The sequence below is a fragment of the Arachis hypogaea genome, chromosome 18, assembly GCF_003086295.3.
Source record: "Arachis hypogaea cultivar Tifrunner chromosome 18, arahy.Tifrunner.gnm2.J5K5, whole genome shotgun sequence".
In the NCBI taxonomy this organism is placed as follows: domain Eukaryota; kingdom Viridiplantae; phylum Streptophyta; class Magnoliopsida; order Fabales; family Fabaceae; genus Arachis; species Arachis hypogaea.
Window position 1 is genome coordinate 22,581,329 of NC_092053.1, and position 11,593 is coordinate 22,592,921.

General features: G+C 31.7%; 3 protein-coding genes across 3 annotated transcripts; all 3 read right to left on the minus strand.

Moving 5' to 3' along the window:
* Nucleotides 1–3,744: 3,744 nt before the first annotated feature.
* On the minus strand, nucleotides 3,745–4,859 carry LOC112769750 (uncharacterized). The gene is made up of 2 exons (XM_025814223.1): nucleotides 4,452–4,859; nucleotides 3,745–4,395 (listed from the first exon to the last, which is right to left on the minus strand). Exons 1-2 carry the CDS (start codon nucleotides 4,857–4,859, stop codon nucleotides 3,745–3,747), a joined length of 1,059 nt encoding a protein of 352 aa, XP_025670008.1.
* Nucleotides 4,860–4,879: 20 nt separating this feature from the next.
* LOC114925775 (uncharacterized) lies at nucleotides 4,880–6,347 on the minus strand. The gene is made up of 2 exons (XM_029294896.1): nucleotides 5,516–6,347; nucleotides 4,880–5,403 (listed from the first exon to the last, which is right to left on the minus strand). Exons 1-2 carry the CDS (start codon nucleotides 6,345–6,347, stop codon nucleotides 4,880–4,882), a joined length of 1,356 nt encoding a protein of 451 aa, XP_029150729.1.
* Nucleotides 6,347–8,137, minus strand: LOC140181299 (uncharacterized). Its single transcript, XM_072224835.1, has 6 exons — nucleotides 7,934–8,137; nucleotides 7,807–7,856; nucleotides 7,626–7,700; nucleotides 6,983–7,550; nucleotides 6,827–6,884; nucleotides 6,347–6,732 (listed from the first exon to the last, which is right to left on the minus strand). Exons 1-6 carry the CDS (start codon nucleotides 8,135–8,137, stop codon nucleotides 6,347–6,349), a joined length of 1,341 nt encoding a protein of 446 aa, XP_072080936.1.
* Between the last annotated feature and the right edge of the window lie 3,456 nt (nucleotides 8,138–11,593).

The window sequence follows — 11,593 nt, forward strand, 5'->3', positions numbered from 1 at the left end:
TGTTCAAACCAGTGTTTGCTACAACTGTAAAATGGGTCATCAGGTATACATCCCCTTCATTTAGAGACACAGCAAAATTTGATATAAGCTGATCTCTAATGGTTGCTTGGATCTTGTGTAACTACAGTTGAAAAAAAATGCTTCATATTTTGAATTTATTAACTTATTTAGGTATCCAAACAGCATAAAAACATTTGATTAAAAAAATAAAACAACAAAAACATATTACTTTGCAACCAAAAAAATTCTCTTCTGCATATTAAAAAAAAAATTGCAACAACTTAAAGAAATGCTAACATTAAATAAAACTGATCTTCTCATCCATTAAGATCATATGCAACAGATTTTGAGAAGGATCCAAAGCAGGATTCTTGTGGTACCACAACTTCACAACTTTAACATGCACTTTCTATGATTCTCTCCACGGAGTGATTTTCTCCACCAAATCAACACGGTTATTCATTCCCAACATATATAGGATAAGAACACCAAAAAGGAGAAAATATAGAGAAAAAAATTCAGAACTAAGATGAGAAGATAAACAGATGAGTTGGAGTTATAAACTCCCGAACTTAACAAACATTAAAGCTTACAATGTAAGCTTCACATATGGGACATAGATAGACTAATAGGCATATATAGATTGATATGGCTACACACATCATTTAGGAAGATATCACAAGTAACCAAGTACTCATGAGAAAAGAGCAAAAACAATATGGAAAGAGGCCTCTTCCAAATTACCAAATACCTAACACATATAGTTGATTTGACAATTCACAATAAAGCAAAAACAAAATTTTATCAGTCAACTATATCTACCACTACAGTTAACTTCAGTCCAATAGCACAAAGAAAATTATATAATTTATAATGAGCAAACCCCCAACAAGAAAATTATTTCACAGAAACACCAAGAGTACAAACATAGGAGAGAACCATTGATTTACAAAAATAAGCAACAATCACGATGATTAAATCAGAAACCAAACAATTCAAAATTAAAGGATGAATCCAGAAAAAAGTAACAATTAACACACAAAAAAATGAAACTGGAGAAAAAATCGAGAAAGAGATTGAAAAGGAGAAGAATGGAACGATAGCCCACATATACCTCTTGAACGGCGGTGGCAACGTCTGCTATCCAAAACAGAGAAATCGAGATGGAGAATGAGGTATGATGGAGACAGAGAGACAGAGGAACGTTGGGGAGAAGGAATAGACGCGACGAATAGAACAGCACCCTCATAGTGGGATCGAATGGAATCGCAGAGATACCCATAGCTTCTGTGGGCATGTGGCCAAATCCGAGGAAAGAAGCCGAGCCTCAGTTGAGGATGGGGGTGGCGACATGGTGCGTCCGATGGAGATTGGGTTAGGGATGGAGGAGATGGGGTGAGCCAGTAACGTGGTTTAGGGATCCCTAATCAAGTGAAACTGATGAATTTTGCAAAAAAATTAGAATAACTCAGATTATTTCACTTTAATTACGTTTATGCTTGGACTGAGATGATTATATTAATAAAAACAAAATCCTGCAACAAAGTGTTGTTAGACTGATAGTAAAAAAATTATCCATACTTTTAAATATTTAATTTTTTAATTGTATACAAATTCAATGTATTAAAAAAAATCTGAATTAATTTTTTTTAAAAAACAAATATTTGGTTCATTTGTTAAAAGAGATACGTTTTAAGTAAAAGAAAAAAAAAACAAAATCAGTTGAGATATAGATAAATTAACCAAATTATGTAAAGAGATTTCAAGGAAAATTGATATATGAAATTATAAAAAAGTTACTACTAACAATATATTTATTACTTAAATATATATGTTAGAAATAACAAAAATAAAATAAAATTGTATGGATAGAGTCTAATTCAAATTAAAATCAAATTATTTTATGAAAGATTAAAATCAAATTTGCATTGGTATCATCTAACTGTTTTTTCTATAAAAAGATAAATAATTATTTTTTATTAATAAAATGGTCATATTTTATATTTTTATTGATATATTAACAATACAATTTCTTTCTGTTTTTTTTTTTTGGAAAAAATAATATTAGATTTAAAAAAGTAAATAATCAAGTTTTTTAATAAAATTTAATATTTTCAAAACCACATAGCCAAGTAACTTTTTGATATTGGATAAAATAACTGTATTTAAAAAATGGCTTTTTAAACCAAAAAAAAGGAATCAAAATAAAATATGAAAATATGAACCATCAAATTTATCCACTAAAGAAGAGGGTATTTTTTAAATGAGCACAACAATTATGTGCTTATAGAATATGCCATATTTATATAAACCATTAGATTATATTACATAGAAATCAAAGGTTAATATAAAAGAAGAACATTGATAGACTCTAATAAATACATAATATTTTAGTGCATAATTAAGTACTTTAAATGTCAATACCCTAATACAAAATCTTTTCTAATACAAAGAATTTGTATCAAATTTAAGAGTGAAATAATATTAAACTCGTCCAAAATTATTTTGAACTAAAATAAAATATTTAAAATATTAGACATCAAATTAGAATTTGGCCTAAATATTAAAACCAAAATAATAATAAAAAATAAAAAACAGAAGGCACCAAGAAAAATTGATACATAAAACCTGGATGATCATTTTAAAATAATTATAATTGATGATATTTTTTCTTAATGGGTAACTATTAAATTATTTATGAATAATTTTTTACGTGTTCAACTATTAAAATATAAATTAGAAAAGTATATTCTAACTTGTATTTTCTTATTTCTTACAAATTATGTAAACAGGTGACAAAGAAAATTGATATATGACATTATAAAAAAGTTACTACTAATAATATATATTACTTAAATATATATTTTAGAAATAAAAATATATATTTCAGCACGACCGTTTATGCTCAAAAGAACCGAAAAAATGTAAAAAAGGATAAAAATCAAAATAGGAGAGGGGCAACTAAGATCCACATCACAGTGAAAAGTATAGCACCTCACCGAACGAAACTCCTCAAAATCATCGCTTTTGACCAGACAGCTACAGAGGAGAAGCCTGGTAAGTGTTGAACCAGTATTCTCCATAAACGTCACCATTCATCGGTCCAAACTCGTCGCCAGGGCCGACTGGATTGAAACCTACAGTCCTATTGGGAGAGCGACGTGGCGGGCTTTGGAAGCCTCGGCCGCCAGAGCAAAAGTGCATGGGGCTCAGACAAGAGTTGTGGTACGTCATCGGAGAATCAGAGAAGCGAGAATGAGGCCTCGAAGAGTGACGGTGGCCATGAGAAATATAATTTAATAATGTAAAATAATTTAATTATTTTCAAATAATATAAAATAATTTAATTTCTTACATTATGTTATTAAAAATAGTATAGTATAATAATTAATTTTAATAAATGAAAAATATTTTTATATGTATTGATATGTTTTATATTCATTTTAAAGTAAAAGATTATACTTGCCATTTTTAAAATATTATGTATTAAAATGGTGTTAATGTATATATACTAATATATTCTATATTTATAAAGCGTATGAATACTCTTCTTTTATAACATCCTTTAATTTTCATTTAATAGAATCTAATGATTCATAAAAAATGGTGCATCTAGTGCACACAAAATGGTTGAGACGATTCTAGACATACCCCAAAGAAGATGTCCCTCTCTAAAGAAAACATAGACCAAAATAAAAATATAAATTACACAGATAAGATTGAAAAATATAACAAAAAATTACATTATATCTTATCAAAAACTTCCTTAAATACAACGTTTTCAGTCCTGGTAGGATCAACTAATCCTTCATCATAAAGTAAAATCTTAAGACCATTTCTATTCCTAACTCGGGAAAGAGCTACATAAAGTTGACCGTGACAAAACACAAAACGACGCAAGAACAAACCGACTGTTGATAATGTCTTACCCTGGCTTTTGTTGATTGTCATCGCAAACGACAAAGAAACTGGAAATTGACGGCGTTGGAATTTAAACGGTATAACCGTATCACTGGGAATCAAATTCATTCTGGTGATAAAAACTTTATCCCCAACATTGCTACCAGAAACAATATCCGCACCGATCACATTTGTCCCTAGATCTCGCATAACAAGTCGAGTCCCATTACACAAACCCCCAGCTGGATCAATATTCCTCAACAAAATAATAGGCACGCCTATTTTCAACTTCAACGAATGATTAGGTAGACCAGAACACCTAATCTGATTCAAGAATTCAACATTTATCCAATCAACATCAACATCAAAATAGGCATCACTACCACATATCGAATCAGCACTGAGATAATTTTTCTCCTCACCGGGCAAAATGTCAACTATATAATTGTTTATCTCTTCAACATTCTCGACAGTCGGAGCCAATATTGCCCTATCCTGGAAAAAGCTTAAACATGAAAATTATGAACCAAATTCGGATAGATTGTATTTACAATATCTTCCACTGGATTTTCCAAAATAGGAATGATTAAATCAGAAGGAATATCAACAAAAAGTTTATCATTGACCAGAGTTCCACATCGACCTTCACCAATTTGAAGTATCCAATCTGAAAACGACCTTAACTCCTGAGCAGTTGATTGTTCCAATCCACTTGCTAACCTCATATTTTTTGTCAGTTGCAAAACTTCGCAGTATTTCCAGAGGACAGAAGAATTTATGGAAGCCATCACAATCTCAGCACGAGAACCTTTTGGAATAACTGGCAAGACCTGCCTGAAATCACCACCAAGAACGACCACCTTCCCACTAAAAGGTAAATCTTTATTCCTATCAGAGACCGAAACCATTATATCACGCAACGTCCTATCGAGCGCTTCAAATGCTAATTTGTTAGTCATCGGTGCCTCATCCCAAATAATCAAATGGCCAATTGGAATACCTCAGATTTTGGACTATCTTTCTTAATCCGACAAACAGTGTCTTCAGTCAGCTCAACAGGAATATTGAACATAGAATGCACCGTCTTACCACCAGGTAACAACAGAGAAGAAATACCACTAGAAGCAACGTTTATAACAATCTTTTTCTCATATCGCAATCTAGCTGACAAAACTCTGTATAAAAAAGTTTTTCCAGTACCACCAAACCCGTACACAAAAAAGAATCTGTGCCTCTTATTCGAAACACAATCAATAATTTTATTGTAGACCACCCTTTTTTCTTCATTTAACTTTAAGATATTTGCATCGTGCTCATGAGTCAAAGAAACAATATCATACTCCAACTCACGCAACAACATCAAATTGCTAAATTGAGAGACTAAAGAGTTATTAGGAACCGGCATGCCAGCATAATTTCTCAATGATTTTCCATTACTCTGCAATAGTTTCTCAATCTCCAACAAACAAAAAGTTTGCAACTCGTCCTGACTCATCGTTAGATCTATGTTTAACGATAATTAATAAATATTAGCACCATAATATCATCTCTATACTGTGTGCGTGCGTGTGTGCTTGCTGTCATATAATAAATTCATCATGAACAAAATTCTTACCGGGATATTGCAGCTCATGTCTTCTGCGATAAAGAATATCATCAAACAAATAAGCCCAAGTTTGTTCCCAAACTGACAGAGGTCTTCCCATGGAACCAGATAGCAACAACATCACAAAAAGCCTCCTTAGCTGTGCAGCTGACGCTAACTCAACGACTTCCTTAATAGCAGAAACATACTCCTTATCATCTATCAAGAATTCCATGGCGAAACATGCCTCTTGAAATGTATCATAAGTAACACCATTCACGGTTCTTATACTTCGAAAACTGGTACAACCTCTCTGCACATTCAAAAGCATCCGCATGTAGAAAAGTTCACCAGATGAGGGATGAGCGAAACTCAATCTTCCAATTGAGAATCCCTTCTGTCTTGGCTTCCACTCCTTGCTATTCAAACAATAGACAAATTTTCCTGGATATTCAACATATGTTAAAGACCGCCCCTCCGGGAACTGCCTGTTGGCCATCATCCAACTCGTAAACATTGTCAGCAAATCTTTGTTGCACAAATAAACATGAGTAGTGATATCAACATCATCAAATACAACATGTTGCTGGTTCGGCAAGTGAAAAGTTAACCTATGTATCGACGGCCATCTATGATGAATATCATAAGCAAAAATTCTCCACATGGATTCAGACGGTGATAAATAACGATAATTGTAATACTGTTTGATCTCATCAACCACCTGAGAAGATTCACCAACATCATATGTTTCTCTAATAGTTGCAGTCACCCGATCTGGACCCTTATTGACATACTTAAAAAGATACTTAATGACGTTTGACTTGTTACAGAACTCAAGATTTATGTGAGCTTGATATTTCATTAACAGCAGTGGATTATAGGGCAAACAAATCTGTTATCAATATCAACATCGTTGATTTTCACTGTCACACCCATATTACGACGTCTATATATTGGATAGCCATCTTCATCAAAGCTCGTTTGGTCAACGAATCTTTTCGGATGAAATTTTGAGCACTTACCATCTTTCATGCAAGGAGAACTCGGTCTAAGTTGACCGCAGGGACCATGGATCATGTACTTGGTGACGACATTATAAAGAGATGGAAATTTCTGGAGATTGGGTAGCTCGGCACAGATGAATTCATCAACAATTTCAACACTTTGTAAGTTGCTTTCCCTGTTAAGCCAAAGTAACATGTGTGCATGCGGTAGACCTCTTTTTTGGAACTCAATAGTATACATACCTAAAAAATACAAAAACATCCTAAAGAAGCCAGACAACTACATGTCCGAAGACGACAGACAGAAATTGAAATGCTAAGCGAGAAAAGAACATACCTGCATTAAGTGGACCAAAAAACACACCTTCCTTGAGATTGCTAAGCAGGCACTTCAACTTGGCATGAAAGACATGACAAGAGATATCAGGATGATCAGCGATGAGAATTCACTCTCGCTTTGTAAATCGCTAAAATTCAGGCCAATTTGGATTACACGTAATAGTGAGGAATAAATCTGGATAGCCAAAATGTTTACAAATTGCCATGGCATCTTGACAACGGTTAAACATATAACGTCTACCACCAGTGAATGAAGAAGGCAAAATGATTCGTGTCCCAATTGAAGGACTTCTCCTCTAATTGTACTTTGCTTCATTCTAATCTCATACAACCTCTGGGACTCAATCATGGTAAAACAATCAACAACAAATTGTTGAAATAACCGCCTACACTTGTGAATAATTCCATGTTCGTGCTCCCTAATCTGGAGACGAAAACATATGAATTCCCTAAGGAAAACCCTTGTTCTCCTTCTAGGAACATATCCAGGCTGTTCACCTCGATAACCAATGTTCAGCTGGTAACCATCCTCGCCATATGGAAACAACAGAGGATACTGTAAGGGCCAATACAGAGAATGAGTTTCATAAATACGTTGCAACCGACCACCAGTAGATCGAACAATAATGTCACGACCATGATCCGACGAATCAAAATCTCCAACAATCAAAGCAGCAACTTCATCGCAAGAGGGAGCACTGTAAATTCTTCGATCAACCTTCCTTTACAAATACAACTTCAAAGAGAAAATCTCAAATGGATGACAATGATAGAATTCTCTGACTCTTCAAAATGACTGTGCTATAACATTATGAGTATCGATCATTTGCAACAATTCAGTTATCAATTCTTTATCTATCTCATATATTTGCCTAAAACAAATATACATTAACCACAAAAATATATTTAAAAACCACACAGAATACAATTGTAATATATTTTGATATATCATTATTAGCAAAAAATGACTAATAATACATTATAACTGGAACAAAACACAGTATAACTATCAAATCACAGCTATAAACCTACTTTCCAATACAAATAACACTAAAACATCAGGAAAATACAATAAAAAGACTAAAAAACAAAATTTCAAACACACATATCCAAAGATTCGCTGCCTATGCATTATCTCATGCTGAGTGTCGTATATATATAACTGCGCAAATTTAGGCTTCTGACCAGCATCTGGGAGCAAACTTCCTATCCGATGATAATTTTGACCACTTATTATAAACTGCGGTGGACCCCTCCCATCATTCATTGAATCCAATACCTTACCGCCAAAAGACGTGAAGGCAAACATACTATTATAAGATCGAATATTTTTTTGGAGATACAAACTCTTGCTATCATTTCCGTTAATCAAATTATATAACAGATCTAGGGGCTTTCGGAGATAAGGTAACTGAATTTTTCCTTTTGAGCAACAAACAGTAAAAACAGGTCGATTAACTGTAGAGTCTCTTTCAACACGTTCTAATAACCAGAAACACGTGTCACAAATTGAACATTCATAGTTAGGATCACCAACATCAAGGCAACCTGGTAAAGATAAAGTCGAAAAAGATATGCACAACAATAAAAGAATTTCATCTCAATTATATGACATGAAATAGATTCAACATAAAATGAATAAACCATTAGCATACAGATATAATATAGACTAAATACTTGACTCCTTTAAATTTTGTCAGAAAAATATATCACAAAATACTATTTCTATTTTACACTGACTGAATAATATTTTATCAGAGAAGCACAATGGAATCTTTTAGCACTAAATAAATAAGAATTCTATTTTACTATTCTTGAATAATATATGATTTAAGAAAGAGAGCGTACCTTGTATCTCACTTTGCAAGAATAGATGATGATCAATAATAGAATCAACTTGACTGAATGAATTTATCGAAGGATCATATATTTCTGATTGGTCTATATCATCTATTTTGATTTAAAATAACACAAACTTATGTAAATATATATTCGACAACCAAATATAAAAAAAATTAATGATGAAATAAGAAATCAATTAATTATCTAATAATCAGCATGCAAACTGAACACTAAAAATGTAATAAACTATGAAAACCAATCAAAATTAAACATGGATTTATCAACTAACTAAATATAAATAAAGCTAAATGCACATTCAAGAACAGTTTGATTTTTATTAACATTAGAATAGATTTTGTTTCATTATTTTAATCACTCATACTAACTATCAAGGTTCAAATTAAATAATCTAAATTACTATTAGAATCATTTTGTATTTTTTTAGACGTTAATGACTCAATTGGTCCTTAGAATTTTGTAAAATTTTTAACCAAGTGCCTATATATTTTTTTTAACTTTAATTGAGTCATTGCACAATTTTTTTTTCTTAATTGGCTGCCAAGGCTTTTTTTTTTAAATTGAATCTATGCATCATATTCTTTGTTGTAAATATCTCCTTATACAATTGACCGAATCACTATCAAAAGAGGCATAATTGAAAAAACTAAAAAAAAAATTTTGACGAACAGAACTAAAAGAAAAAAATATTTATATAGAACTAATAGAAGATTTCCAAAAATTAGAGAAACGGACAGAATAATTAAACTTTTTTTTAATATACAACTATTGATTATGACATCAAATTAAGAAAGTTTTAACAAATACCCCTCGTCTATTATTTAGCTAGAAAAGTTAATTAATTAACTAATTACATGAAGCCAATCACATAACTAAAAAATTTTCATATTGTCCAAGACAAAAATAAACACTAATTAAACAATTTAATAACCTCTAGTACTTGTGTATTTTTGAAAAAATTATATAAATTAAACCTATCTACTGATCTAAATGATTCCATAAAGAATTTTATAATGGCATTAATTATTTCAACCACATGCGACAACTGGTCAGACTTACGCTAGCTAATCTAATTACCTTCAGTAACTGTGCGCTTTGAATCAATTATTAACTATTTTAATCACTTTCAGCCATGTAAAAACAACTAAACAATTTCACAATTATGTTAGCTAATTTAATAACAACTTATCACAATTTAGGATTATTATAATTATTTTAAATGATATTTAGAATTATTATATCATGTTTGATTTTACAAATATTAATTGAGTTGTCAAATTAAAAAGAGACCAAGTACAGAAGTCTGGTCATATGTTTAATTAGGAATTCTCTACGTTACTAATAGTTAAAGTAAACCTTTTAGGTGTAACAGCATAAAAAAACAATAATAAATCAATAAACCAATATGTTATTAGATATAAATCAAAAGAACTTAAAATATAATTTAACAAAAATAAAATTAGACAGGGATAAAATACTTAAAGATATTATTATACCTGACAAAATAAGATTTGAACTCTGATTAACATTCTGGGACACCTCAACTAAATTTTTTAAAAAATAAAAAAAAACAAAAACATTGAAAACATATAAAATAAACAGATAAATTATTAGAAACACAAAGATTAACTACAAAAATATAGGTAGAGCAATAAAAATTACCCATATAATCATTCAAAGAGAGAGCAGGCATCGAGGAATCGAGGACCTCTAAAACATTACAAAACGAAAATAAATTACAAAGACTCTCATAGATATCAAATCACTGAAAATTGGAGCATAAAACACTAAAAATATCACGAATGTCAATTCAGTACTGACCTCTTGCATTTCGATGGTGACTTTATGTTCGCTTTCTTTTCAAAGAATTTTGCCTATATTCTCTAGCACGAACAGAATTATGAGACATCTTTGTTACTCGTACTAAACAAAACAAGAGGTTGAAACATAAATTACAAGAACTACCCCTAATTCATTGCCAAAAAGACATCCACATTGTTAAGTTCCTATAAGCAACAAGTGAAAAAAAAGGGGGGGTGGCTGGGAGCAGAACTTGTGAAACACACCAACAAACACACCTTTGATAATGCAGAAAATGAAAAAAAAATAGAGTATTATAATCAACACCACTAACTAATTGACATGAAAAGATAAAGTTTTACAATAATAAACAAATACAAATAAGAACTGCTGCATTTCATTAAAATATTGATAGTGATATACACAATTACATATGGCTATTTCTCCTATGATAAGGAAGATTCCAACAACTGACTACATATCCTAGTATGTAACCTAAACAAGCTACAACATTGAAAATGTGTCCAATCCCTAGCAAAGTCACTATTACAAAAGAAGGAGTTGAGAATAGACCTAGTTGGCATATGACCTGAGCCAACACAAAAGGAAAATCCCTATATCTAACAATCTTATTTGTTGGACACAATCTAAAAAAGTCAAATCAAAATAGCATCCAGCCAGCATGATTACATTTCCATCTATTTGGAATCACAAGCCTTCCTAAATACTTATAGATATACTATATAAAACACCTACACCTAGACACAGCAGCTCAATTCCACACCTTAAATCAAACTCCATTAACCTTGACAATCTTGAACCCACGCCCGTCTGCATCAGCAGCCGCCTCTTCAAATTGGGGATTCAAATTCCTCTTGCCCTTCGAGGTGCAACATGATTTTCATGAATAAGCTTCTCTCCATATTGGGAAGGTACATCGAGAACGTGGGACAACACCTCCTATGACAAAGAAATTAACAAAAGCTATCAAACTCACTCAAGAATACAAAATTCATTTAGAAACAGCACACATAGGAAGGAGAAAAAAAATATTATATATCAGCACCTGAGTTTCTTTTTCTGGTGAGCTAAGTAATATATCCAG

What these genes read in the sequence shown, in the direction of transcription:
- LOC112769750 (XM_025814223.1), bottom strand. Translation starts at nt 4,859, where the DNA reads ATGACTAACAAATTAGCATTTGAAGCGCTCGATAGGACGTTGCGTGAT. An exon ending in AAAATCCAGTGGAAGATATT is followed by an intron (nt 4,396 to 4,451) that starts GTAAATACAATC and finishes AGCTTTTTCCAG; the next exon opens with GATAGGGCAATATTGGCTCC.
- LOC114925775 (XM_029294896.1), bottom strand. Translation starts at nt 6,347, where the DNA reads ATGAAATATCAAGCTCACATAAATCTTGAGTTCTGTAACAAGTCAAAC. An exon ending in ACATGAGCTGCAATATCCCG is followed by an intron (nt 5,404 to 5,515) that starts GTAAGAATTTTG and finishes CGTTAAACATAG; the next exon opens with ATCTAACGATGAGTCAGGAC.
- LOC140181299 (XM_072224835.1), bottom strand. Translation starts at nt 8,137, where the DNA reads ATGTTTGCCTTCACGTCTTTTGGCGGTAAGGTATTGGATTCAATGAAT. An exon ending in TGTTTTGTTCCAGTTATAAT is followed by an intron (nt 7,701 to 7,806) that starts GTATTATTAGTC and finishes TATTTGTTTTAG; the next exon opens with GCAAATATATGAGATAGATA. An exon ending in ACTCATAATGTTATAGCACA is followed by an intron (nt 7,551 to 7,625) that starts GTCATTTTGAAG and finishes GTATTTGTAAAG; the next exon opens with GAAGGTTGATCGAAGAATTT.